The 27,950-nt window shown below is 40.1% G+C and overlaps 2 protein-coding genes across 9 annotated transcripts in view; one reads left to right on the top strand and one right to left on the bottom strand.

Annotated features, from left to right (window-relative positions):
• Nucleotides 1–144: 144 nt before the first annotated feature.
• Nucleotides 145–25,669, bottom strand: MTFR1 (mitochondrial fission regulator 1). Of its 5 annotated transcripts, none has more exons than XM_063326968.1 (8): nucleotides 25,644–25,660; nucleotides 18,519–18,661; nucleotides 15,028–15,126; nucleotides 9,504–9,622; nucleotides 6,108–6,349; nucleotides 4,086–4,341; nucleotides 3,741–3,909; nucleotides 145–1,935 (listed from the first exon to the last, which is right to left on the bottom strand). In XM_063326968.1, the coding sequence occupies exons 2-8, from the start codon at nucleotides 18,582–18,584 to the stop codon at nucleotides 1,876–1,878; spliced, it is 1,011 nt and encodes a 336-aa protein (XP_063183038.1). In that variant the 5' UTR covers nucleotides 18,585–18,661; nucleotides 25,644–25,660; the 3' UTR covers nucleotides 145–1,875. The 5 variants fall into 5 exon arrangements, with proteins under 5 accessions (XP_063183038.1, XP_063183034.1, XP_063183036.1 ...); XM_063326964.1 differs by lacking the exon at nucleotides 25,644–25,660 and adding an exon at nucleotides 22,781–22,966; XM_063326966.1 differs by having other exon boundaries at nucleotides 146–1,935; nucleotides 25,614–25,669.
• Nucleotides 25,670–26,254: 585 nt separating this feature from the next.
• ARMC1 (armadillo repeat containing 1) overlaps nucleotides 26,255–27,950 on the top strand; it is a 30,525-nt gene continuing 28,829 nt past the window's right edge. For 2 of the 4 annotated variants that reach the window (XM_063326963.1, XM_063326962.1), the window contains exons 1-2: nucleotides 26,255–26,413; nucleotides 27,265–27,379. The gene's annotated coding sequence lies outside the window, so the exon portion shown is untranslated. The remainder of the gene's footprint in view (nucleotides 26,414–27,264; nucleotides 27,380–27,950) is intronic. The other 2 variants (XM_063326960.1, XM_063326961.1) reach the window with 1 other exon arrangement.

Raw genomic sequence — 27,950 nt, 5'->3', positions numbered from 1 at the left:
TGGTTTTTATCTGAATGTCGCTGAATTATCAGCGCTGTGCTCTTCTAGGGCTACTCCTACAGTTATTCCTGTTGCACAGCAAGGTAAGTGGTCCTGTCCTGAAAGAGACGCAAGTAAGTTGTTACTACATTGATTTATAGTCACTATAATGGAATGTAAACCGTACTTTATTGTGTCTGCTATCATTTGTAGAGTACCACAAATCACATACGCAATGTTTATTTTAACTGCTTTTAATTTTATATAGTGCCAATACAGCATTAAATACAAAACCTGAAACCAAAATTAGCTTTCAGAAAGGTGTTTTGAAGGCATTTAAAAGAACACAAGGATTTCGCGGCCTATCAGTAAGACTGATGGAAGTTGCATTGTGTACATATTAACAGCACTTCAAGTTTCACACCAGAAAACATCGTCCTTGATTGTAAAAATCTACACTCCAGTTACAAGCAGCAAAGTGTCGGTCATCTTCAGTAACTCAGTCAGAGCCACTCAGCTGTCTGTCTGAATTGAAGAAGTGCTGCTGTTTTCTTTTCCTAGAAAACAGAAGCTCCAAGAGGCACTTGTACTTGTTCCAGCAGCCAGATCAACTTTGAACATGAAGTGTTTGAACCCAGACTCAGCTTTTTCTGTGCCCATCTACAGCCGGAGCAAAGCTCGGCTTCGCTGAAGTGTGCAGCCAAGTTGTAGCTCTCTGGTTCCTAAACAGCTTTTTTCAACCTGAATTTTATTTTTAGCTTGAGCTCTTTTCTGTATCCATGGCTGGGGCAGTGAGCTCAGGTGGTCGCTTAATGAACTAGCTCTGGATGGGCCTGACAGCAAAACGCTGCTAGGGGAAGTCCCCAGAAGGGCTCCCCCTGGACAACAGGTTCTGTGCAATAGCTTACGCTGTCCCGCCGTCATCCCTTCCCTGCCACGGGGACCAGGAGGGGCTTGTGCAGTCCCCAGCTGCTGGACACCCACCCAGGGACCAGCGACAGCTGGGGATAAAAAGGTGTCCGTGAGCATCTCTTAGCACAGCTGAGATGAGCAATATACTTTTGGCAACTTGCACCCCAAGGTATTGTGTAGCCTTTTTTTTTTTTTTCCTTGTCTACACCACTTCTACGCTAGTTAACACATGCTCTGACATTAATTATTTTACTCTGCTGCTGTCTACTGGTTATTTCAAATTCATTGGACTGCCTGCTCACAGGGGCTCCCACAGCAGGATTTGCTCACTTGTCCCGCACTCGCCCTTGGCCACAGGATGATACAAGTAGGTTTTCTCTTACCCTTGCACACTCATTTGAAGCAAGCAAAAATCCCTGCACAAAAATGTGCTACTACTTAAAATGTCCCATACCAGGTGACCTCTGCAGGAGATTAAGTTTTCACTTTCTTTCAGCAGGAAGCGGAATGCATTCAGGTTTTCTTTGGGCTAAAAATTTGCTAAAATTAAGTTTAAAAGAAAGACTTTGACATGAAAAATTCAGTATGAGACTAAACAGTGTAGTGCAAGTTACAGTTAGAGCTCAAATAACTGATATTAACTTAAGGGTGTATCACTATTGTTATTAACATGTACACGCATTTTTAAGGTGGTCAGTTATGCACAACAAATGTTGTATATATAACTTAGTGTTAGTAAACTAAAACCACCACCTAAGTCTGAGTAAAAAGCCAGGTTTGAATACAAAATTAAGACCTGAGTATAATGGTAAAATTTATTCCCCTTGATAAATCACATACAGCCATGTTTAGTGCTTCAATTCGACATTTCACATTAGGTTTTTTCCTGTGTTGTAAGAGACCACTCAGTACTAGTGCTATTTGCAACATAGATGATGTCAGACAAAACAGTTTAACAGTCTTTCCCGTAGTGATCTTTATACATTAAGATTTTTCAATTAAAGTCTTCATTTTTCCTGTAGACTTCAGCATGTGCGGTCCAAACTGAGGAGGAAACCAGAAACATGTTCAGATTGCTTTCAACAGAAACGGCTAGCTGAATTATTATCCGTCCCAGTTGTGGGTAAAACCAGAGCCTGGGCAGAGATAACTTCCTTTCTCAACCGGCTGCTTTGCATGTGGATTTCACTCGCCCCATAGCCACACGTTAAAGGGAAACTTGTGTCAGGAATCACCTGAAATGGCTCAGATAAGGCAGGTAACCATCTGCTGGAGCAGCTCAGACTAGAGATAGTTCAGCTCTACCACAGCAGAATAAGATGACAGATGCAGTCATCTTTACAAGTTGACGACCAATTGCTCTAGCAGCAGTTTAACAGTATTTCTGTTCTTACTCTATCCTGCATTTTTGTGCAAATTCTTTTAAAAACTATCATACGAGGATATCATCCGAGGACTGATCTAGCAAAGAAGTTACATATTGATAAGTAATTGATGACAGATGTTTATTAGCTCATTATGGATCAACATTCTATCATTTAACAAAACCTTCCCTTTTCTTAGCTTTTGAGAACTTGATGATCCTAAATCTCAAAAGATGGACTGTAAATTTCAAAACTGGAAAGTCATGAAAAACCCATATAGAAATAAAACATTGCCAATTCATGTTCTTTTCCATAAACCCCCAGAAATGCTGGGAAAAAACAGTGATTCTTGGGGAATGCCTAGCCATTTAGTTATGAAGAACAGTCTAAACATTACAGGAATATACCTTAAAGGCAAGTCAGTCAACGCTAGTAAGCTGAAATACTCAGAAATCCTGAGATCTGTGGCTTGGGAATCTTATTTTCCTCAAAACTTAATTCAGAGTGTGGCCAGCTTTTGGAGGTTTTTTTGTGCATTTTTCCAAATGCACCAAGGGAAAGATAACATTTTACTCTTCCTCTGTGGGGCTATAGCACAGGCTTCAAGGATTGCTTACTAACACAACGGATCTATACTAGCCTGTTTTTTAAGTAAGCGCATAGTGCTGGAAACTTGAACATTCACTGCTTAAAACCCCCTTACTTCCAATTCAAACCACTCTGAAATAAACTAGAAGCCGCTAACTTGTATCACAATGTGGATTTAAAATATAATTTCATTTTAACATCCTCACACTATAAAGAAACTGGTTTTTATTTAGTCGGCATTTCCAAGTATTAGAAGAAACACAGATCTGAACAATTTGCTTTCTGTGTTCCTAGGAATGGCTGACATGTTTCAGGAGCTTGCTTCAGAATTTCACGTGCACTACCTGCATGGTTAAGGTTGGTAATAACAGGCAAACTCAGTTCAGATTTGATTCTGGTATGAGCCCTTAGGAATCGAGTTTTCAGAATATTGCATGCTCGTAGCAACACAAAAGACTTTTGTTTTAAAAAAAAATAAGAAAACTGCAACAGGGCTTTTAAAACTTGGGCCAAAAGAGTACATAATCACAGAATCATAGAAGGTTGGAAGGGACCTTTAAGATCATTGAGTCCAACCATCAACCACCACTAAACCATGTCCCTCAGCACCATGTCTACCTGTCTTTTAAATACTTCCAGGGATGGTTACTCAATCACTTCCCCGAGCAGCCTGCTCCAGTGTTTGATAACCCTTTTGGTGAAGAAATTTTTCCTAATATCAATCCATAATCTTAAGACTTGATGGTAAAATCCTGGCATACCAGCAGTACTTCACAGGGCTTTGTGGACAGGGATGCTAACTCACAGGTATTTGCCTGTGTTGGCAGAAAGACATACATTGGCTTTCACAACAACTGTAATTTCATCCAAGCACGTGTTCAGAACCACAATACTCACCAGCACTACCTCAGTCTTTGTCTTCGTTTCAGTCTTTGGAATCACTTTTTCTGTTTCACTTTGGCTGTCACTTCGGTATCGATAAGCAAATTTCTTTTTGAGCGCTTCTGCTATTAATGCTGCAGGATCTGTAGGGTCAGCCACTTTAGATTTTGTACCTTCTGATGATCTAGAAATAAAAGTGAGAAGCATTAACATAGTCCAAAACCAAGCTTCAGAAGTTGTGAATGCTTTTGCATTCTGTTCGTCAGATGTTACATCAGCATCTGTCTCACGTTGAAATAGTTCTGAGTCATAATCATTAATGCAAATGTTAGTACACTGATATTTATTTATATTTATTACCTTTTCACTGAGCGTAGTTTCACACTGTTCATGTCTTTGAGGATTTCTAGCATGTTTGGTATTTCAGACTTCTTTGGCCCATTTTCTGTCAGGTTCTGTCCAGAGTTCATTTTTTTGTTTTTCCTTTCTTTAATGAGCTCAATTGCAGACATACTCTGTTGTAGACCTGGGGGTGGGAGCGGTGGCGGAGGAGGAGGAGGTGGTGGTGGTGGAGGTGCACCAGGGACAGCAGCTGAAGCAACCAGACTTGACCCAACTACAAATAAAACATGCATTATATATTAGTTTACTTGTAAATCCCTTGTATATCTCACAAATGCTCAGGTAAGAATATAACAGCTTCATTTGGCTCCCCTCTGCTTTCTTTAGATTATCGCATAACTTTTCCATTCCTAAACCACCTAGGCAGACTCAACTGAAAAGCCACATAGAAGTCCTTGTCGGAGAGTGAGAGGCGTTCTTTGGATCTCCAGTTCAAATTCTAGGTGCATTCCTGTCTCTACTGCAATGGGATGGGTGTCATGACGTCTTTTAGTTATATTCCACTCCTACTATTACCAGCATTTCACTTTCTTCTGAGAGGCAAGTACTGAGCTGGAATGACGTACAATCTGCCGTGTAAGCAGTGTTTCTTCCTGCTTATCACAAATAAGAAGTTACCGTACAAGACTTCTGAAATATAAATTTCAGAGCTCAAGTAGTGCTTAAATTGAAGCTTATTCCAGTTCTCTGAGGCTAAGGATTTATAAGCCAGCTAGTCATCTGTCTGAAGACAGAGATTCCATTATAATCTTGATTTCAAGTTCCCTGTATTCTTTAGGTAAAAATTATGTTACAAATGTAATAGCAGCAATCGCTTGACAAATAAATGAAGAAACCTCCGCTCAAATGCACCTTTAAAGAAATCAGCAAAAACAAATCAAACCAGAGTTTTGACGCTTGGAGTATAAAGTGTGTGAAGATACGCATATAGATAACACAAAGCCTACTCTGTGTAGATGCTGGCATACACACAGTGTCATTACTCTATTCTACCAGAAGAGGGAGGTAAAGATGATAAAATCAAATCCAAATTTAATTAATAAATGGAGGTAAAGGGAAAATAATGAAAAATAAGTTATTAATTATTTCACACACACCCCTCCAATAATTACAAGAGTTAAGCCACGTGATCCTTAAAACCATTCCATAGTTTTGAATATGAACAGCTAAGGAAAAAGAACATAACTGCTATTATTAGTTCACAGACTAAAGAGAACCTGAGGAATCAGAATGTGATGTTATACATAAACAGAGGCAAAACTGGACTTGTTAAGTGACCTCAGGAAAGCGTGAAAACTGAATGGCTGTCATCTGCAGTTGACAAGGGGCATCTCCCACTAATCTTTGGAGATAGCAGACTTAGAACTAGAATGCAGTCAGAGATGAGGGAAAGAGGAGAAAGAAACTCAGGAAAATTATGCTGTTTACTACTAGGAACAGTGCACCACTTTTGGTTCCATCTGGACAATGTCTCTGATCCCAGTAAACAATTAATCTCCTTTACTGTTATTTATTTCATAAACTTGAGATGTATATTACATGTTCAAAAAGCGTAATTAGCATCTTGTATAATTACTTTACAATATCAGAAAGCCTATTTCATTACTGGATGGGAAGATTTAATTACTAACACTTAAGTTACATTCTTTTAGTTTGGTTTAAGCCTTCATGTTTATCGTGAGCTTTGCTCTGAAAGCTGTTTAATACTTCTTTAATCATCCACAGATTCAGAATTCTGGCAGACTTTCACACAAACATGAAGACTTTTGGAATACGAGGATATACAGAAAGTCTGGCAGGTCTCTTGTCTTCCAGACCTATTCTGTGTCCCTTGGTTAGCCTGTCTACCAAACTAACCAAAACAATATGGAGAAGTGTTCAGTGTTGACATTTCTCACAGCAACAAATTAGCACATTATTAATTATTAAAGGAACAAATCCATTAACTAATTTTTGCTAGGAGTACAGCAAATTCAATACCTGCTGTCAGGTTCTGTTGTTCTTGCAAGATTACAATTTTGGCTATTTGTGCTCTTAAAGTGGCTAGTTCATTTTCTAGAGCACTGATCTTCTGCAGAGCTTCTTCATTTGCGATCACTGTGCTCCTGGACACTTGTTCTTCTTCCAACGGGTTTTGTAAGGACATCTGTCTGCATGGGGACCTTCCAGAATGATGCAGTTCACCTGAAAGAGGCTGGGCTGTTTTTGACCAAACTTCTGCCCTGTAACAAAAATATCACAAGATTCTTTTTTTAAAGGCTTTGCAATAGATAAAACTAACACAACGTTACATACAAACCAGGAATACAAGTCGAAGGCCTGACTTCAAAATTGTCTTTACAGAAAAATCACTTCCACAAAAACACAATATAGCTTAAATTAAGTAAGAGCATCACATCCTTTCTGTTTGTATCACTGGATGTATTTCTTCTCTTCCCCTGGACAGCTTTTTGTGGATTCCTTGTTTTCAGGAGAAAAAAGAAATACATTCCCCCTCACCTCCAATCTATTTCTCTGCCTCATACTTATTTTTTGTTGGAATTAAGATTTAATTTTTTTTCTCCTAAGTGCTACCATTTTCCCCCCATGGGCTGCAAATAGTCACTTGTAGTTGAATCCTTTGAAGAAGAAAAAGGAAGAGTTTCTTAGTTCCACAGCATATTTTTGTACTTTTTGGACTTCTGAAGGGACAGTCCTCCATTTTAACAGTGGTGGGAGTATGGAGTACATGAAACAGCTTTGTGACACAGAAGTTGCTTATCAGTAAATGAGAAAGGGTCTTCTATTTAGTTTTCTAACACAAATAAAACTATAGAGATGAAAACTTCATACCGTTTTAAAGAGTCCATAAGCTTCCCTCCTCTTTCTCGCAGGAGAAAGAAAGTGCAACTGTTGCCTTCTCTTATTACCCACCAAAGCTTAAGCTATGTTAAACCCTGAAGCATTACTGAGCACCTGCAGTCAAATAAGCACAAGAAGTTATATTCACTGAAGACACCAACATTTTTAAATGGTTCCTCTCAAGTATCTGAGCAACCTGATCTAGTTGAAGATGTCCCTGGTTATTCCAGGGGGACTGGACTACATGACCTTTAGAGGTCCCTTCCAACCTAAACTATTTTATGATTCTATAAGTAGAATTGATAAGGATTATCATAACCATTATAACTGCAAAATATGACCACATAGTTAACTCCTTAGTCCCCCTTAACTTCAACCCCAAAACTTCTCAGGCAGGTCAGGTTTCCATTATTTATTCAAACATGAGAATAAGAACAGTGGCTAGTGATACGACTTTTCAGTGTGTGTAGAATCACTCCAGACTAATACAGCTTAACAGCCCCATCACTCTGGATGCGCATCGCTTTAGATCTGCAGTTGTGCTAGACTTAAAGCAAGAGCCAAGACTGAAGGCTAGAAAAAGCCTTGTGCTCTGACCACCACAATCCAGGATTAGACATACATTTGAGTCTTCACGCCACTGACAGAAAACATCAGCGTAACTTGCAAAAATTTGATCAAGCAGAATTGAATATTATCAAGGACGTGAAAATTTAGGTGTTGCTATCCAGACAGGAGCAGAGGACAACTAAAACTGAGAAGAGAACAGGATGCTTCCTACGGCAGCCATCTCCCTGCTCTCCCTAAATTAAGGTGGAAGGAGCCCATGGTCATTCCACTCGAAAACCTGCCTTCTAGAAACTCTTTGAAGGAGCAAAATAGCTATATAACAAAGAGTATTTTCCACTCAGAGCAGTAATCGTGTCTTAAGGAAATGTCTTGATTGGAATCTAACACTGTGGAAAAATATTATTGACTGAATCGCCACTATTGCTCCGACTAGGGAGAAGGGAAAAATGATTTGTCATTCATTTGCTTCCCCTATAAAACTGCATTTGCAGAAAAAAAACTAAGTCTGCAAGGCTGTTTATTGAAGTATACAGTGAATATATATTTAACAGTAACACCTATGTGATCTTGTCAAAACAGAGAATTTCAAATGCCTGGAAAACACCTAATGCATACTAGCTCCACTACATGATACTGTGCAAAAGACGTAATAAACGGTGCACACTGAAATACTCATATTTGCTAAGTAATTCACTTACCATGCCTCCATTATAAGCTGTTTGCCTTAAGGTCACTATATATCTGCAGGATTATTTTAGTCCCATCCCACATCCATCTGTCCCCCTTCCCCCTTCACATGCAGACGTCTCAGCACATATGCAAGTCCTACATCTTTCGTTATAGGTTCTTTGAAGCACCAAAGAGCTATTCTCCCTGTTGTCTCCATTAAACATAATAGCTTTACAGTTCAATCCTTAAACAAAACATTTCTGTGCAAACAGAAGTAGTATTGGCCAGTTAATTTCCTTCACATCAAATAGAATTTACAAATAGCATTTCCCAAACAAGCGTTGATTTCTGTGACTCCCCTCTGAGTTTGTGAAATTAATGTGGCAGTGCCAGAATGTTTGTATGCAAAGCTTCACGGTGGCAAGTCATGTTGGAGGGCATCTAGGTCATTACTAACCTATTTCATGCTTTCAAATTAAGAACAGTATCCTCCAGTAAGCTCTGAAGCCAATAATCTGTGCCTTTCTCTGGAAGGTTAGTTTGTTGAGAAGAAAAACTTTCTCTGCGCTACAGAACTGCACCTTTGTTTCTGGCTAGTCAGAGCAGCAATTTGGGTAGGCTGGAATAGAGAACTTCATCACTTCAGCCAACCTGTTCCATGCAGTTACAGTGCTATGGAGTACTCTTGGTACACAACGGTACCTATCCCATCATTCTGGACACAGGTGCTCACATGCTTCCCTGCCTGTTTTTGTTATGAAGATTGAAGATTAAATATAAACCATTAATTTTTAAATTGTCTTTAGCAGACTGCAGAGCCTTAACCAGAAAGGTGAAAAACAATGTGCCAATTATTGGATTGTCAGAATGACCATTGTTGCTAATTAGGAAGCTGTACAGTACACCGCCCCATATTAATGAAAATCTCAGGAGAATTGGAGAATTAGCATTAGCAATTGTGTCATACCACAGTAGACATTTTTGTGGGGACCAGGTTGCTTGAAGGTGTCACACGCAATTCTTTGCAATAAATAAGTAAATAAAAACCACAGTCTTCCTTGTATAAAGCCAATCTCCTATATGTTCTCAAACCAGTCTTTCATCCATAATCTTCTTAGTCTAACCTCTACTCCTTTTCCAGACCCTACCTTTTCTATCACTCTTCATTCTCTCTCCTCCCAGCGTTCAAGTGCTCTCCATTAATTGCAATGCATAGTAGATTCTCTTTGGAGAGAAGCTACGCTTCTTCCTCTCGTTTCAGAAGTTCAAAGAGGAGATTTGAGGAGCAGAGCATACCTGAGCCTTGTAGAGACTTCACCTTCTTCTTCAGCAACCCATCCCACATCTGCAAAGGAGGCCACTGCATCTTCTCTAAGTTGATGAGGATGGATTCCTTCTGTGGCATGAGAAGTAAGCTAAATTTTAAAGACAAGATTGAAGGTTTTAGAATCACTATTCCCAGCCCAAACCACAGTTATTTTACCCAATACTTTTAGTGAGGCTACATGTAACTATTAACACATACATTCACAAAACACATCTCTAGCCTTAGCACGCTGATTTCTGTTCTGGGCTTGGTCCAGAACCATTTCACTGACTTCAAACTATTCAACCTAATCTGCTGGACACTTTACAGAGGTTCACAGCTAACTACATATCCTATCACATGACACTACTGAACACTAAATATCCAATGCAAATGTTACCTTAAAGACAAACATCAACATTCTCAAGTAGTTTGCTATATTAACTCAAATAATATGTTTTTAAACTATATTAATGACCAGAAGTTAAAAGAGACATTAAGGCTACTAGTACTTTTAAGTCTTTTGCTCTGATTTAGTATTATTTTGAAAGTGAAATTCCGTTGAAGTGTGTTCCCCTTCCCCTACAACTTCCAGAATTTCTGTACAAGAATAATGGTGTGCACATTACACGGGGCGGGGGGGTGGGGAGGGGGAAGACAAAACCCCATTTCTACTAGCTCAGTAATCTCAAAGACTTTGAGTGAGAGGCAGGATGCAATCCATGGTTCCGCCATTAGCTTGATAGCCGCTTGAAGCCAAAGGTGAGCAAGGCTCCAGAGGCTGGAACCTTTCTTACATTTACAGTTAAGCAACCTGAGCGGAGATTTGAAAAAGTGTTTGGACCATCAATACACGCTCCACAGCCACAACTATACAAAATGGTTTCAAATCTACTTTGAAATACTGGCTGCTTCTCCGGGTTAGACAAGGGCATGTGTACTTAGTCACTGGGCTACTGAGCAGCCTGGTCTCAGTATCTTAGTGAATAAAAGCTACTGAAACATCTTTCAGTAATTTCTTCTACTCATTCTGTCACCTTGAGTTACTTATTTCCCATGCAACTATGGTACCTCTTTTGCTTGTATTACTTACAATCCACAGGGCAAATTTGCACGAGTCGTTGCAGCTGCTTAAGTGCTGCCTGCTGCTGGCAGTGGCCAAGAAGCTACTAATAATGACAAAGATGGTGGTAGTATGTAACAGTCTGTGAAGACAGTTTGGATCCAGCCTGTTAGCACTTAGGTCAATTTTCAAGTCAACTCACCTCTGGAAGAGGAAGCTATTATGTAGCAGTAGCTATGAAATATTAGCATTAACCTGAATTTGTAGCAGAGCTATGACAGTAGGACTGCAGTTCGGGAAGGGTGAAATGATATCTGAAGAACATTCACAGGTATTTTAGTTGTAGCCTTTGATACTCAAGTCCCAGGAAGATAGAAGTTGTGGCTTTGGAGTTGTTTTTTTCCCCAGGAGTTGTTACAAACAGCTTTGGAAATTGAGATTAGTCATCTTCACCTCACATCCTCGCAACTTGTATGTGAGCCTTTATCACAGCTCCCAGGAGTGTGTATTGGCACCATCAGATCATTTGGAAACAACAGGGTTTTTTCCAGGTAGCATCAGCACAGATGGTAATATGTTTATCACATTAACAGTTGTGCCTAATACCATCACAGTCTGCCTCTCTTTAAAACAGTCTAGAGAATACTATATTGCATGTTAGGATTTTCATTGTTTGAGGTTTTCTTAGCTTTTTTCTTTTTTAAAATAAAACGTTTTCATGACCACAGCATCTGTATTAATGTTAATGGCAATTTAAAAAACCCATAATATGTTAGCCACTTCTTGCAGGTGATACAAATTTTCCTGACAGTAATGGCCACATGAGGAACTATTACCATGAAAAGATGGAAGGCACATTTAAATAAAGGCACTACACACACTTGCATCAAAAATAATTTTATAGAGCAAGAGTAAGGAATGCATTTACCACAGCCAGGTTTCCTGTACTGTGAGATAAATAACTTCTAATCCAACATTCAGTAGCAAGCCTTCTGTTATATTGTGATGCAAGTTTCTTCTTACTTTTTTTTTATTCGTATTTATATGTAAACAGAATCTGCTTGTTACCCCATATACAGATGTTTCTTTTCTCTATCCCTAAAAACAACAAGGCCTTCCACAGCAGTGGATTTTGAATTTCAAGTTAATGCAAGATTTTTACTTTAATTTAAAGGTTAAAAGCCAACACCCATCTCAAAACCTTTGCCTGCCTGTAGTATGATGCTTTAACAACTCTGTGACTACCCTACTCCTCCAGCCAATCTCAGCTGAAGAAAATTTGGACAAGTGCTCTGCCAGCACCTGAAATGGAGAACACAGAGCTTAAAACAGAGGCCCACTTCTACTGGATGGCAGGAACTGCATAGAACAGTGAAAGTAACCTGCTTTTCTCTCTCTGGCAACTAGGTAGTTGCTTCCCCTGCTCTTCCTTCACAAGCTTTTTTGCCTATTTTAGCGTGCACGCATGCTGCACACACATCTGTGGGTTTCAGACCCATTATTCCACAAATTTCTAAAGAAAAGGCTACACACACTGTATTGTTTGGGCTGATGTCATAGAATATCTTGAGTTGGAAGGGACCCAGAAAGAATCATTGAGTCCAACTCCCAAAAAGTCAGCCTTGCCCATGCTTCTGCCCTGTTTTGAACTGGGTACCTTTCATGTGTTAGGCAAACATGCCTACACTATGGCAATGCTGCTTAGGAGAATATCAAAGCAGGATCCCTACTTTTTGTTTGCTCCAGGAAATGGAATGTAGAACAAATATTTTTACATATTTAAGGCTTGAATAAGAACTCTAATTTCAAATTACTGATACAGTCAGATATTAAACATTTGGAAATATTTCTTCAGGTAAGACAAACTTGCTATGATTTTTCAAATTAGCCCAGTAAATTCTGATGTTTGCTACATGCACGCCAATTCCTTAGAAGACTTCTATTGAGTTATCAGGTTGCTGTCAGACAAACAGGAGAAGCATGAGACCAGAAGATAGATGCTGCAGCTGAAGGATAGTATCTTGAGAGACAGTATTGTAGGTTTGGTTGAATCTACCTAGGCTATATTGGCAAGTTTAACTTTATTTTCTCCTAAAGACTACAGATAAGCCTAAAAAATATGACATACAAAAGAACTATGTGAACCATTTTCATTTGCTCATGCCATATACAGTATATAAGGCAAGCTCTGCCACCACTTACTGGATACATAAGCGGCAATTAATTTAGGCGTTGACTATGGCAAGATCCATAGAGACATATACTACAACATTCAGTAGACCTCAAAAATCAAAATGTTAGGCTACTACTCTTTTTTTCAGACTAGCTGAACAAAAGCATGCTAGAAGAGAAGAAAGAATGAACATAACAGAGACATTCTTTCAATATCTCTTATCCATTTATCATAAGGAAAATAAACACCCGTGGAAATTCTGTTGCTCTTAGATAAAGTTAGAAACACTGATGATATACATGCACCCTCAGATGAGGCAAGCAAGGTTTGCTTTGGTTTTTAAATAAAGTGACTTACAGCAAGGTTCAGTGCATGGTCCTTTCATAATATAGCTAAAGCTGGCAAGAAAGAAAGAGGAAGAGACAGCTACAGGAAAGTGTCAGTTGCAACAGCATAAAAACGCTCGAGACCAGTATTGAACTTCACTATAGAATCTTAATGCTGAGATAAAGACATAAAAAACAGATGTTAGCATCACACTTTTACATGTTCAGCATTTTGTATATTAAAATAGTTTAAAGCCTGCATAAGCCACATAAATTTTAATGTGTTTCAAGGCTCAAATTTTGAAATTAATGTTTCTAATTCAATCAGTTCTGACAATTGCACTTCTATTTTTAGGATCCTTTCATCTAATAGAAGATGAATATTTATACTTATTGTACATAGAATCTATGCAAAGCTGACTAAATATCTCTTTAAGAGGAAAAAAAGGCAAATATTTTATTTATTCTAACACAGAATTCAGATGAAGACATATACATATTTTTATTTCAACACTAAATACATTCAGAAACAGATTCCCCAGATGTATCTTACAGCTCTTTGCAAGAACATAAACCAGAAATGTCTTTTATGACATTTATGACAATATTAAGGAAAGGCAGTATTTAGCTAACTATCTGCAAGTGAGCGTCATCTTCCCTTGTATGGCCTTTACAGTACAGAAAATCAGACACATTACAGGAGGACCTCAGTTCCTTTCAAATCTGAGGCACACAGAGCCTTATTGCTAGCATAATTACTTAATTATATATCCAAATGTTTACACTCAGCATGTCATTTCATTGTCCTTCTCACCTGCACAAATCCCTGCCCCCCCAATGTATATATTTATTTTTTAAGTTTCACCAACCCACTAGTAGTGGGAGATGGTTGCCCCCCTAGTTTCTCAGTGTAATTATGTGAGAGAGGCAAAATATTAGCACGGCTTTTGCTATCACACCAAAAAGGCTTCTATGGTAATCTGAACTATCTGATTTTGCTACTATAATTTCAAGTCTAAACATTGTTCATACATTTAATATAGGATAAAGAAATTAATTTAAACAGTGAAAAATTTAGCTGTGTGGAAATTACCTTGTCTTAGCATGGGTGGATTCCCACCATTCATCTTTTTGTTCCCCACCTTTGCTCGACCCAAGAAACATTCCTCTCTCAGCTTGAGTTTCAAACACTATACTTCTCCAATTCTATACCCACCCCCTAATCCTAACACACACAGAGTTGAAGAGATTATGCGTAACAGCTTCAATTTTCCCATCTGTTCCCCAAAGACTTGTTATAAAAAGCAAGGGTTTTCTCCTCCTTAAGCTTTTACCCTCACTCTTTACCCTCCCGCTATATGCAGTTGAAGTTAAGAGCAAACAAGTCAAACAGAAAGCTGCACAGAATTGATGTTCCCCTTTCACCTATACAGTGCTAGCCTTGTATTTAAAACAAAAGCAAACAAGGTACTCACGTCATCTTGTTAGTAATTTTTTTACTTTCTGATAAAGTTGTTTATTTTCCCCAATATTTTTAAGTAACACTGTTCATCTTTACATGCCTTTTAAGTCTAGCTTATAAGTAGTTTATAGAAATGCTTCTGACATTTTTCTCCCTTATGAATATATTTTTTCCCATGAATAACTTTTTTATATTGTATTCCCTCATTTTAGAAGTTCCAATTCCCTTAGGAAAAAAAAAAACGTTTCGAGTTTCATTACGTGTGTTACAGGAACATGGATTCAGGTTTTAGGCAGTACAGAAGCTGAAGAATCCGTATTTGGAAAAACTGAACTGGAAGTGGGACGAACGGAAGTAAACTGATTCTTTTACAAACCCTCTAGTCATTTATTTAAACGAACTGCATATTTGCTTAAAATCTTTTGATGCAAGAGCAAACCCCTTTATAAGTATAGTGAAACACATATTCTAAACTGTTGAGAAAACCTACCTGAAACTGAACTCTCGGACACTGTATAAGAGAGAGGTTAGTACCAATTTTTCTTACAATACTTCGAGATGAACCATAAGGCTTGCTTGACCAAAGCACCTAGATGAAAGAAAAAAGAAGCCAGGTGTTAAGTAACTGATTTTTATACCATACTGGAATAGTTTTCCCGTATCATTCCATACTATGCTTTGCTAAACATATTTAAAGTTATACCTTTCATGCTAGAATAGAATGGAATGTATATATATATATACACACGCTGAAATTTTTATCAGTGAACTTCTTGCATTCTATACCCAAATTGGCACAAAATTTGTTTTGGTCATTACAATATAGCTATGGCTGTTTAAGTTCAAGAGAGCCTTTGCATTAAGTTTAAGTTCAAAGTGACAGATCAGGTAACATAGGATTCAAGAGTTGGAAGCATCTTCAAAAGCATAATTTATCTATTTTCAAGACAATAAAGAATCTGCATTGTGTCAGACACCTCTTTTTAAGGTGCTTCAAGAAAAGCCACTGAATCATGAAAAATTCATAAAGTTATATAAATCTACATTTCTCCAGTTATTTTTTTTTTTTTAATTAAGAGCTCTTCTAATACAGGAATAGTGTCTACCAGTCTTAATAAAAATAACCATCAGCTAGCATAAGCATGAAAATGTAACTGTGAAATTAAAGAGCAAAGATAAGTACAAGGGGGAAAATAAATACGTAAGAATGAAACGATTCTAAAAAAAAACTAATAAAATACATTCACCTCAAAAAGACTGCCCACAGCACCTCAACGCACCTGGCTCCATCAGAACTGTTTTTACTGCAATTCAGATTTCTACTTTGTTTCAACAGGGATGGTATTTGCTTTCTTTTGTTGTACTTAATGATGGGAATGTTTGCTCTACTGTTTACCATAGTTGTACAAAATAAAATGAGACTTTAATCTTAGGAGAATACTACAAAATGAGCCAGAACAGGAGCGAAAAAAAAAAAACACCCATAGGGACGTAGGGAAGATTTCAGCACAGGGAAAGGCAACAAAAACAATTCAAAGAAGAAAAAGAATAATGGGAAGACTCTAACACAGAGTACATTGTTAGTAAACAATTAGAACACTGTATGGTAATTTTAAAAACTTGGCCAGTGTTTACTTATGGCTGTAGACGTGAATTTACTACTCAGATCTTAGTTTTTAAAGGCTCATAGCTTCAAGCAAACTCAACATCCTGTTAGAAGGCTGCCCAAAAGAGAAAACTTAGATAAAATTTAGGCTATTAATATTGAAATAACCCTCATCTGGCATGGCAATATTGCCTATGTGATTAGTGTAGTACAGCTGTGGGAGTTTCACAACACACAGCTGAATAACATTTTGATATACTAAGCAAAGATCACTACTCTTAGATTTTGAGGGTTCTATTAAAAAGAAAAAATTATGCTCCACAGTATTTATCCCCAGATTAGGTTATCTCAGAAATTTCACACAAACATTTTGCCTATTTCCAAACAAGTATCTTTCCTTCCTCTGGCTTTATTGGAATGCATAAGTTTTGACAAAATAAATGTGCACTGCGCACATGCTATGCTAGATCCTCACATCAGAGCTGCAACTTTGCCATTGATCCACTCACACCCATTTTTTCCATTCTGTGAAACATACATTCTCTCGCTTAATATGCTGCTAAAGTTGAACACAAACTTTTTCCATGCAGAGTACTCTATTGATTCTGTATTTTGGATGCCTCAAAGACCTCACATGACTGTTTGTCTATATGGCTGAGCAAATAGCAGGTAGATCAGGAGGCTTCAAGAAAAAGTGACTGACAAACAGTACCACGGTATTACAGCCTCACTATTCACAACATGTTCTCATGTTAGATGCAGAACTGTTGGCGATAGCCTCAAAGTAACGTTGCATTGGAAAAAATAATACTAGTCAAGGGAAGGCTTAATTGATTACAGAAGTACTTCCACAACAGCAGAAGAGACCAGACTGTATTACCAGCATAAGTGCAGTGCATTTTGAACAAGTGGCAAAACTTGTTTAGAGATTGCTCAGACCACAGACGAGATGCTGACTAGCACCCAGATCCTCAAACACATTTGGTGCCCAAATGCCCTTGGAGTTGTTCAACAACAGTGGTTTGGTGCACTAAAACTTTTAATGACTCAGTTTTGGTAATTCAAGATATGCCAGGCAATATTTTCAGAAAAATGCATGCAAGCTGTGCCACAAGGTATGGAAATTAAGTCAGCACACTGCTCAGCTGAGCTAATGAGTCTCAGCACTGCTCTACCCAAGTTCACACAACTTCTTGTTGACTTGAAGCACTGGCAGAGCAAGTCTGCGAAGTATTACTTAGTCATACGCTCTTATTGCATCAGTGTTTTGCTGTTGTCCAGAACGGCTGACATTTGGAAATGTAATTGCATTATCACAAGCTTGATATAAATAGGGAATGGGGAAAAACAGATTAAAAACTTGCTCCTCCCTCCTATTTATGCTGAAAGATGTTGCTGACAATGACCACAGCAACACCCATGGTAGTCCAGCATGTTTTCATGCTTTGAATTTTTCAGAATTTTTTCATGCTTTGAATGAGATTTTCAAGTTACACTGCATGAAATCTCATATCAAAGCTTGAATAAAATCCTAAAATACAAATTCTTATTGGTAATTTTAATTTACGATGTATAAACATTTTCCTCTCCATAGATTCCCAAGATTGATAAAAGGTTCTACCACAATAATCCAGTGTAAGGACTGCTCTTCTAAGTACTGCACATAGCTGTTAAGAATTTACCCATTGTTAAAACATTAAAATATTTTGACAGCTTACAGGGATTACAGCATTGAGGTCAATACTTATACTCAAAATAGCTTCCTAAAGGTCCCAGTGACAAAACAGTTGATATGTAGCAGATTGCTCACTCTCGCTCTGCTAAGCATTCAAAGAAAACTCTATAAACACTTTCCTCCAAGAGGAGATCTATGCATGCACATTCTTCCTTTTCCCCAGTAAAGAACACAGCCACGTTGCTCTCATGTACTGTAACACTTTCAGGAGAATATAACACTTTCAGGAGAGGTAAATATAGCACAATTATAATCATCTCAGTTTCATGGGGCTTTTCGCATCTCCCAGGTAAGTACAAAGACATAAGATTATTTAAGAATTAACATCCCTGTTAAAAATCAGTTGAAAATTTTCCTTCAGCTTCAAAACAGACATAGAAGTGCAGCATGAAAAGCAATGTTTACAAAGTAAACAGTTTGTTATTAGAGCTAGAAAGAACTGATCGGTATTTTTAACATATATTACTCAATACTTCACTGTCCAAGTAGTAAACTTCATACTTTTTCAGCAATGCAGAATCATACAAGTATTGAGTGTACTTGAAGTGTTATGATGGAATAGATAAGCACAAACTAAAATATATGAAGTGCTTTCTATACCTGATTTTCTGAAAACATGAAGCAAGTTTGAAAAACTTACTGATTCCATGTTTAATCCAACTTGTTCAAAAGCCATCCTAATTAAGCGCTTAAGCCAGCAAATCATCTGGAATGGAAAAAACCTTTCCAAACTTGGATTTAAGCCGTCCAAACCTACAGGGCTGCGGAGGTTCCATAGTATTTCTGAAACGAGAAACACAAGAACTTTAGATGCACATTGTGGAACATATACAGAAGTAAACTGCTACGTGTATTCCTAAAAAACCCCAAGCTTTAGAAACAGTTACTGAAAACAAGATGTATTAGGTGACAACAATTCCTAGTACTGCAAAGCATAGGCATTCAGAAGGCATCTACTTGCTACAGGTGACAAAGATTTTTTAGTAGTGTCATTTTTAGGAAATCAAAGCTGTTGCAAAGTTAACGATTAAAAAGCTGGGGAAGTGATTGCTCACTTGAGCTTGGACAGATGATGGTGTTCAACAGCTCTAAGTGAGCACCTAACACTATGGAATGCCTGCCGCCGGGGACTACCACTAAGATTAAAGGGCCATACTCTTATCTAAAACCCATTTCTATGCAGGAACAAACTACAGAAAGCTGATCACCTCTCTTCGTTCATATTCTCCGATAGCTTTGCTGTTCCCTTCTTTTTCCCACAACAGAGAAAGGAAACATGGAAAAATGATTAATGCAAGAAAGTGACAGGAAATAGCGTAGATGTGGGACCTGAAAATATTCAAGCGATTTATAAAGTTGGACAGATTTCAAATTCTGTCTGTTTATATGTACTACTGTTTACTTAAATCAAGATGTTTTTATTGCTCCTCTAGTGAAAATAGTCTAGTTTTTCTTTAACTGTGTTCTACATCAGTCATAACTTGGATGCCACCGATAACTGTATGCCACCAAAAAAAAAAAAAAAAAAAAAGAGGAAGCCATAGATTTAGGTTTATGTTTGTTTTGTGTATCAGGCTAGAAACAACACTCTGTTGAACCACCCTGAGCAACATATTTGTAGTATGAACAACAGTGTTGCTGAAGACACTATACATATACAGAGCTATGACTAATGCAACATAGCAGCAAGGAACTGGTACTTGGGAAGTCTGAAAGTCAGGAGATGGAAAAGCTATGCTGTTTGAAAGTGCCCACAAGCATTACAGTTAAACCATCACTGTTTCCGTTACAAATGTTTTTTTTCAACAGTTTACAGTTCCTTAGTAATAACCTGCTTCTTGTGGAAACTTGGCAGGAACGCTGCAACTCTACCGTTATCCTTTTTTAAGACAGGCTTAAAAAAAAAAAAAAAAAAAGTTGGTATTAGTTTCTCATTGCCAAAGAAAGTAAATACATTTCCTAACAGGATTTTCTTTTGTTTCTGAATAAACTAAGAAAAAACTAAAAATCTATCAGCTAAAGAAGGACTAACGAAAACATAAGATAAAAAAAGCTATTAAAATAAAAAAAATTAAAAAAAGAGCCAAGCACCATGAGATTAAAATGGAAACTGCAACTGTTACATGAAAAACAAGAGAGAAGAATAATGGGCTACCTACCAAACAGCCATGAATATAAGCTACAGTCATACATAAAAAGTAATGGAATTCTTTATGGAAAGCTGGAAAAGTCTATTAGGGAAGCACTACCATCTACTTGATCCTCCCTTAGACAAACAACCGTATGGACTGTACGGATCTTTGATCATATTGCACCTGCTGTGTTTTTTAAAACAGGAAGAATACAAGTCTTTCTACATGCCCCACATTAGATTTGGCATCATACCTGTCACTGTAGACATGCAGTGACATAAAAGAGATGGGAATGCTCATTCAAAAGGGGAAACCTGTTCCAAATGTGATACATGCAATGTGCTCCTCCTCATTCCGAAGTTCAGATTTGTTGAACATGACTGTATCCTGATACACTGCTCTTTCAACAGATAGACAAGTCATTAGTTTAAAAATCCCCAGATGTAGTCAGAGTCATGCTTTGTTTCAGGAAGCGAAGAAAAGGTTTCACTTTGTTTCTGATCAACTGGGAGGACTGAGTCTTTAATAACAGAGACAATTTGGACAGAAGTAGCAAGAGAGTGTTAGAACTTCCTCTGAAGAAATCAGGGCAGGTCTAGAACTCAAGAAACTGAGAGCAAAAGAGGTAAAGGAATGACAGAAAAACTGACAAGATAAATGATTGAAGGCACAAAAACAGATGCAGAAAAAAAAGTAGCATAATATTAGGATGACAGAATAGTATAAAAAGAATCATATAAAAAGACGACAGAATAGTCTAAAAGACAGACACAGGTATTAGAAGGGGTTATAGACAACTCTGAAAAGTTATAAGCATCCAAGATAACTGCATCTAATGAAATTCATCTTGAACAGCTCAGAAATTAGCTAAAGCAACTTCTGAAATATTAGTGATTACTTTTAGAAACTTGTTCAATGAGATCCAAAAGACCCAGGAAGGTGACATTTTATAACTCCAGGTGCCAAGACTTTGAACACAAAAGAGCATTCATTCAACAAAACAACTACTTCAGTAGAACGATTATTTATAGTTCACATTATAAATCATTGATTCTTCTGTAGATACTTCTAAAAGCACCTCAGACTGGGGTCATCAACTCCTTGCTCTTGTCAATGACCTATTCTTTGCTTTTGCAGAATAAAGTGACCAAAGTCAATCTTAAGAGTGCAGAGTACCAACCAGTTCCTGGATTAGTTTCCTTAGCTCCTGGCACTAAGGAAACCCATCATGGTTTATGATGGTTAATTTGTTATCTAAAAGGAAAATGCTTCTAAGAGTACCACCTTGATACTTTTATGAGATCTATTAGTTCTCCAAAACTATCCCCAGACAAACTTGATACTCATTTCTTCCAGACTATATAGAGTGCACCCTCAGCAAGTTCGCTGATGGCAGAAAGCTGGGGGGGTGGCTGGCACACCAGAAGGCTGTGCTGCCATACAGAGAGACCTGGACAGGTTGGAGATCTGGGCAAAGAGGAACCTTATGAAATTCAATAAGGGCAAGCGTAGGGTGCTGCACCTGGGGAGGAATAACCCCATGCACCAGTACAGGTTGGGGGCTGACCTGCTGGAAAGCAGCTCGGTGGAAAGAGACCTGGGAGTCCTGGTGGACAACAGGATGACCATGAGCCAGCAATGTGCCCTTGTGGCCAAAAAGGCCAATGGCATCCCGGGCTGCATCAAGACGAGTGTGGGCAGCAGGTCGAGGGAGGTCATCCTCCCCCTCTACTCTGCCCTGATGAGGCCGCACCTGGAGTACTGTGTCCAGTTCTGGGCTCCCTGGTTCAAGAAGGACAGGGAACTGCTGGAGAGGGTGCAGCAGAGAGCTACCAAGATGATTAAGGGACTGGAACACCTCTCTTATGAGGAAAGGCTGAGGGATTTGGGTCTCTTCAGTCTGGAAAAAAGACGGCTGAGGGGGGATCTTATCAACACTTATAAATACTTAAAGGGTGGGTGTCAGGAGGATGGGGCCAGGATCTTTTCAGTGGTGCCTGGGGACAGGACAAGAGGTAATGGGCACATACTTGAACGTAGGAAGTTCCACCTAAACATGAGGAGGAACTTCTTTACTTTGAGGGTGGCAGAGCACTGGCACAGGCTGCCCAGAGAGGTAGTGGAGTCTCTGTCTCTGGAGACATTCAAACCCCGCCTGGACACGTTCCTGTGTAACCTGCTCTAGGTGACCCTGCTCTGGCAGGGGGGTTGGACTAGATGATCTCCAGAGGTCCCTTCCAACCCTATGATTCCATGATATTGCACTATACCTTTCTTCATAAATCTCAGTTATTTCACAATTATTTTATGTGCCAAGAACAGAAAGGGTTCATTCCAAATGAAACTGCTGGGCAGCAAGAATGAAAACATTAGCAAATTTTTCTCTCATACTCTGTATAGATGCCAATTTCAGAAGCAGGAGTTAAATATTTATTGCTTTTAGTAAGCTAGAATAATACCTTCTTTTAAAATACTGATGCTTGCTTTATTTACCCTCTGTCTTCCTTATGCTACTTAAACTAAAAATAATAGTAGTTTAATTCCCCTAAAACTTACAGAACTCCATTACTACAATAAAATGCCCCAAGCGATAGTAATATTGCTATAAAACACGGTCCTTCTGCTGTACTTAAGCAATCCTATTACAAAGATAAGCAGTAGTTATAGACAAGATTCCCAAAAGAGTTTAGCAGAGTAATAAAACAAAGAATTGCATTTCACTGTGAGGGTTGGAATTTCATGGGTTTTTAATTTATAAAACTCCACTTACACAGGAATTAGCCGGGCTGAAGAACTTTCTTTCTGATATGGAAATACGCAGGAATTCCAAGGTTCATAAATGAGGAGGGTCTACATTTCTGAGTGTTGGGGTTCTCACTTTACCTCCTTGAACTCTCTTTTGCCCCCACTTTTGCAGGTTTCATTCAATACTGTCATATCAAATATCAGTCTACAAAGCTGAGAGATAATACCACTTAGAAATTACAGACTGTTAATGAAATAAATATAAAGGCTCTGGAGGCTGTACACATAAGGCCTACTGCTCAGTAAATATGAAATGGAACCCTTTGCCAAGCTTTCTAGCAAGTCCTTCACATGAAAGATGAAAAGAAAGAAAAATCAGATGCAACTGCTTTCAAATTGAAGTTCTCCTATGTGTATTTTCCAATGTTGCATTTGTCCAACTCCCTTTCCAATTAGCAGTTCTTGCTCTTAAGAAGAAATACGATATTCACGTTTTTCTTACTAAATAAAGTTTCTCTCATTCATGTAAGATACACAAAAAATGAAAGAGAATGACTTAATCGGCTTGATGTAGCAGATCAGCCTTAACAAAGAATAAGCAAACGCATGGAATCTGAAAAATGAAAGGTCTGGTCTTTAAATTGAAAGGGTATGTGTATCATAAAGTAGTACAAAATTTTCAAAGAAGCATGGTTTCAAAGGAACACCAACCACATCAAAAATCATAGGCAAAAAGAGCAGGTTCCTCCCTATTTTAGCAGAGAACTAGGGCACGCCTATCTTCACAGTCTTTAAGACTGACACATGACCCAAGGTCATCTCATGAAATTATATCCATAACGAAACATATTAAAGAAGTAATAAAGAAAGATAAAGCCAACAAAAAATTATCGCAACAACAGCAAGCCAAACAGGCAGGAAGAATCTCCTGATAAAGGATTATACCCTCTCCCAAATCAACACAGACCAGTTATAAGTAACGTAAGTATTTGGCAGAGATCATACAGCCAAATACAGAGGTCTATTTTTTGGCCTGGAAGCCACAAATACTGAAGCGCCCTACTACTTTCAGAAACACCTGTTTGGAAAGATATGCAAAGAGAGATAAGAGTCAACAAATACTACAGAGACAATCAAGCTAATATCTAAGCTAAAATCAGCATGAAATCAAAAGCAAGAATTGAAAGTAACACACACTTGCAATAGAAGTTGCCAAAGCTTTCTTAAAAATATAGCCCAACCATATATACCTCAAAATGCAAAACTATATCCATCACATCTTACCCATGTTACTGTATCTTGCCAACTAAGGATGGAGAATAAAAAACGCCATGTTTCAACACTAGTCTAATCAAAAGCCTTTGCTCGGCAGAGATTATACCTACACGGTGCAATATGACCCCATGGAGAGATAAATGAAATCATTCAACATGGCTCAATCATACTATAGTGTTATACTATACAGACATAACCATACACCCACACTGTCCTGCCAGACATTCAAACCTCCCTAGTCATTCCTGTGAATTCCAGTCCTTCTACTACATCTTTGAGAAACAAGAGCATGCAAATTTTATTAACAAAAGGGTGTATTTGTCTGAAAAAGTATTTTAAATGTTTGATTGCCCACACACCACACCCTCCCCAAATCTCTCTTTGTAACAATGTTGAGTTCCTAGACACAGTGATCAGATTTCAGCTGGTGATCTCTGTGAAGGAAATTATTTTGATTCAGTGACAGTTAACTGGAACTTTTAGAGTTGATGTGCAGAAAACTCATCTCCCTTCTTTTTTCTTTATCACCTAAGCAGTGGGTATCAGAAGACAGAATTATTTCCTTTCCATTTAGTCTTTTTAAGTCTTGTCTTCACAAGAGCTACAGAGGACTGTGGCTGTCTGAGGACAGCATGTAAATATTAACGAAGTCTCACTGACGCTATCAGACAGAGATCAATGCACTACGGTTGATGTCAGGATTCAAACTATACTCACACTCAGTACTTGGAACTTTGACAGCTTGTTAAACAAAATAAAAACAAGCATCTAGCAAGTTACTTATCTGTAATAATTGCAGAAGAACCTGCGTGCAGCAGCAGTATCACTAAAGGTATACAAAGCAACCATCATAAGTTTGCAGAAAAGGAAAATAAGGACCAGATCCCTTAAGACTAGGCTCCTTCATACACTCTGTATTCTAAAGCCTCCCTTTAAAACTTCCCTGTAATTTCTCCAGATTATCTTTTATTTACATGATTCCCCGTGACCTGTCACTCCCATCACAGCAAGAGGGCTTCAATTTCGCTCTCTCTCCCTGCAGAACCGAGAGCTTCGACCCCAACCCCCCGAGCCGTTTCCACGCCACTCTACTTCTCCGGAAAGGCGGCGCAAACACCGCACCTTCCCAAGGCCGCTGCCCGCCCGCCACCTACCCTGCCCTGCCCTGGATGTGCCCTCGGCGCTGCCAGGCTGCCCGGGGAGAGGAGCTATAAACCGGGCCGCCATGAGCGGCCTGTATCCGCTTCCAGTGGAACGGCACTCACCTCCCCTCGGCGCCGGCTCAGGAGCTCCTGAGGGCAGACCCTCACAGGGGGAGACCCCACAAGGCAAGACCCCTCCACCCCCACACAGGCCTCCCAGTGCTGAGGCGGCCCCGGCCGAGCCGGCGGAGCTGAGCGCTGCCCGGCGACGGCACCGGCCCGCAGCAGCCTCCGGGCGTGGATCCCGCTCCCCCTCCCGCACCGCACCGCCCCTAACCCACCCAGGACCGGAGGCGAATGAGAGGGGCTACCCAGAAGGAAGGGGAGGCCCAGGGACCGCCGACCGCCCCGCCGGCCTCGCCACGCCGCAGCTCGCCTCACCCGCCGTCCGCCGCGGCCGCGCTCCCTCACCCGCTTCTTCCACCACGGCTCGCAACCCTCCCCCCCACCCCTTCCCTCCAGCAGCCAATCCGCGGCCGCCCCGGCACCACCCCGACCAATAGCCGACGGCCCTCACGGGAGGCGGGACCTCGGGCGCCCTCCGCCAGGCTGCGGCGCGGCGACCTACCCGGCATCCACCGGGCCCGGCGGGGACGTGTGGAAAGGCCCCGCCCCGCCCCTCCCGCCGTGACCACCGGGTCACGTGGTTAGACTCCTCTAACAAGGTGGGGGAGCGGCCAGCGGTTGCGTGGCGGCGACAGGGGGTTGCCGCTGGCCGGCTGTGTCCCCATGCGGGAGCAGGTGCATTTCGCACTATTTTGTTTTACGCTTGGGCAGTAAGTTCAAATTATGGCGGTGATCATCTATGGATAAAAAACCCCAAGCTATTAAAAATAAATCGGAGTAAGGGGCGTGTTTTTCCCCCGTCGTGCCCTCCCCGGCAAGGCCTTGCTGCCCTCTGCGAACTACAACTCCCGGCATGCACAGCTGCCCCGCCCCACCCCGGCAGCCAATCGTGTCTCGAAAGGAACAAAGCGCGCCACGAGTGGCGAAAAGGATCCGGCCAATGGGGTTGCGGGGTGGTGGTGTGGTGCCGGGGTCAGAGCGGGCTCTGGCGGGTGGTGCGTGTGCGGCGGGCTCTGCTGCCGGCCTCCTCCTGCTGCCTTCCGCAGGCCGCGCCGCCCCCGCGGGCGATGGGGGCGCGGGGCTGAGCTTCTCGGCCGCGTTCGTCTTTTGTGACGGTACGGAGCCGGGGAGGGGAGCAGGCCGCGGTGAGGGGATGCGACAATGGGGACGCTGGGGAAGGGCGGGAAGGCCCTGAGAGGGGGGCGGCGGCGGCGCGGCCGGCTGAGGTCCCTCCTGCCCTCCCGGAGCTTACGTCGGCCGGTCGCCGGAGAGTTGTGCCACCGCCGGACGAGGGGCCCTGGGAGCTGAGCCCCGGGGCCTTGTCGCGGCCAGGCTGTCAGCTCCGCCGCTTCGGGAGCGCTCAGGGTGACAGGCGAGGTGTGAAGCTGTGGCGGTTCCTCTCCTGGGCCTCCCCGGTGAGGACATGGAGCGGAAAGTGAGACTGACAGAGAGATCTGCGGGGCCTTTGTTAAGCTTGTATTTCAAAGCTACCAGAAGGAGAAAAGAGCTGGTACCTGGCTAACTTATCTGCTAGGCCCCCAAATTCTAGATAACTTCTTAAAACTTTTAAAACAGCTTAAATTTTTTTTCATAAAAAAAATGCCAGGGTCCCAGGTTTCATAAAACTGGTCGTTGTAGGTGATGGAGAAGGTAAGGACTTCACTTGTCTTCTCAGCTGTGGCTGAGAAGAGAGGGAGAAGGATCTGCCATGATTGTGGCCTAATAGATTAGGAGGGGGGTAAAATTTGGCTTCATGCTTTTTCAAGAGATTAGAAGGAAGAAGGCAAAAGGCAATCAGGATGGAGAGAGTTGTAGGAATGATCTGGTGCTCAGGGCGTGGAACTGCAAGTCAGAGACTTTGGTTATCATCAGCTCTACAACTGGCTTGATTTCAAGTTTTGAATAAGTTTCTCTGCCTACTATGAAAAGTAACTAGTAATATTTAACAGAGACTTTTTTAATTTAGAGTTGTGTGCTTTGGATATATAAATTATTGTTTATCGATTGAGCGGCTGTATCTCCCAGTTGATCTATTTTGGACTTGTGGTTGTCAAGGAAAATAACTTGGACACTAATCATTGGTATGTACTTTTCACATTACAGCTCTTTCCTGAATGAAGGACCAATGACTTAGAGATTAACAGCATTTTTTCTATGTGAAAATGTCAGAAATTGTCACAACCAAAATTTGTATTTGTGGTTTGTTGTTTTTGAGGAGTATGATTAATTTGTGTTGTTGAAGACCTACCTTTAGTAAGAAAATAATAATATTGTACAATATTATTTGTTTGGGAAATGACCCAAAAGAATGTGACCACTTACAAATTTGTTTTATTTTTATGCAAGGGAAAAATGAGAGAACACAAATTAACAATAAGTATTTACTCACACTTTTGTGCCCTAACAAAATTTACTTGCATGAGTTGGTACTGGCAACACCAGGACCACAGTTAGCATTTAGTTATTGCAGAGGCACTTAGTCAGTCTTTTGGAGGAAATCAGTTTTTTGAATCAAGATGTAGGATTTTCTCCAAGTAAGCTTGTGCTTTTGTTGCCTGTTAAGTACTTACTCCTTATTAAACAACTCTGGAATCTGATACTCTCAAGCTAACACGTGTCTCCTTTGAAATTGATACGTTGGCTTGGACTTTG

This window comes from Chroicocephalus ridibundus, chromosome 2, assembly GCF_963924245.1.
Source record: "Chroicocephalus ridibundus chromosome 2, bChrRid1.1, whole genome shotgun sequence".
NCBI classification, from domain to species: domain Eukaryota; kingdom Metazoa; phylum Chordata; class Aves; order Charadriiformes; family Laridae; genus Chroicocephalus; species Chroicocephalus ridibundus.
The sequence above is the reverse complement of the archived record's forward strand: the minus strand, read 5'-3'. Positions and strand labels throughout refer to the sequence as shown.

Excerpts from the sequence above, each read along its gene's own strand:
- MTFR1 (XM_063326966.1), bottom strand. The coding sequence starts at position 18,584 with ATGATTTGCTGGCTTAAGCGCTTAATTAGGATGGCTTTTGAACAAGTT. Across the intron at positions 15,127-18,518 it reads TTGGATTAAACATGGAATCA|GTGCTTTGGTCAAGCAAGCC; the intron begins GTAAGTTTTTCA and ends TCTTTCATCTAG. Across the intron at positions 1,936-3,740 it reads CAAAGACTGAGGTAGTGCTG|TTTGGACCGCACATGCTGAA; the intron begins GTGAGTATTGTG and ends TTTCCTCCTCAG.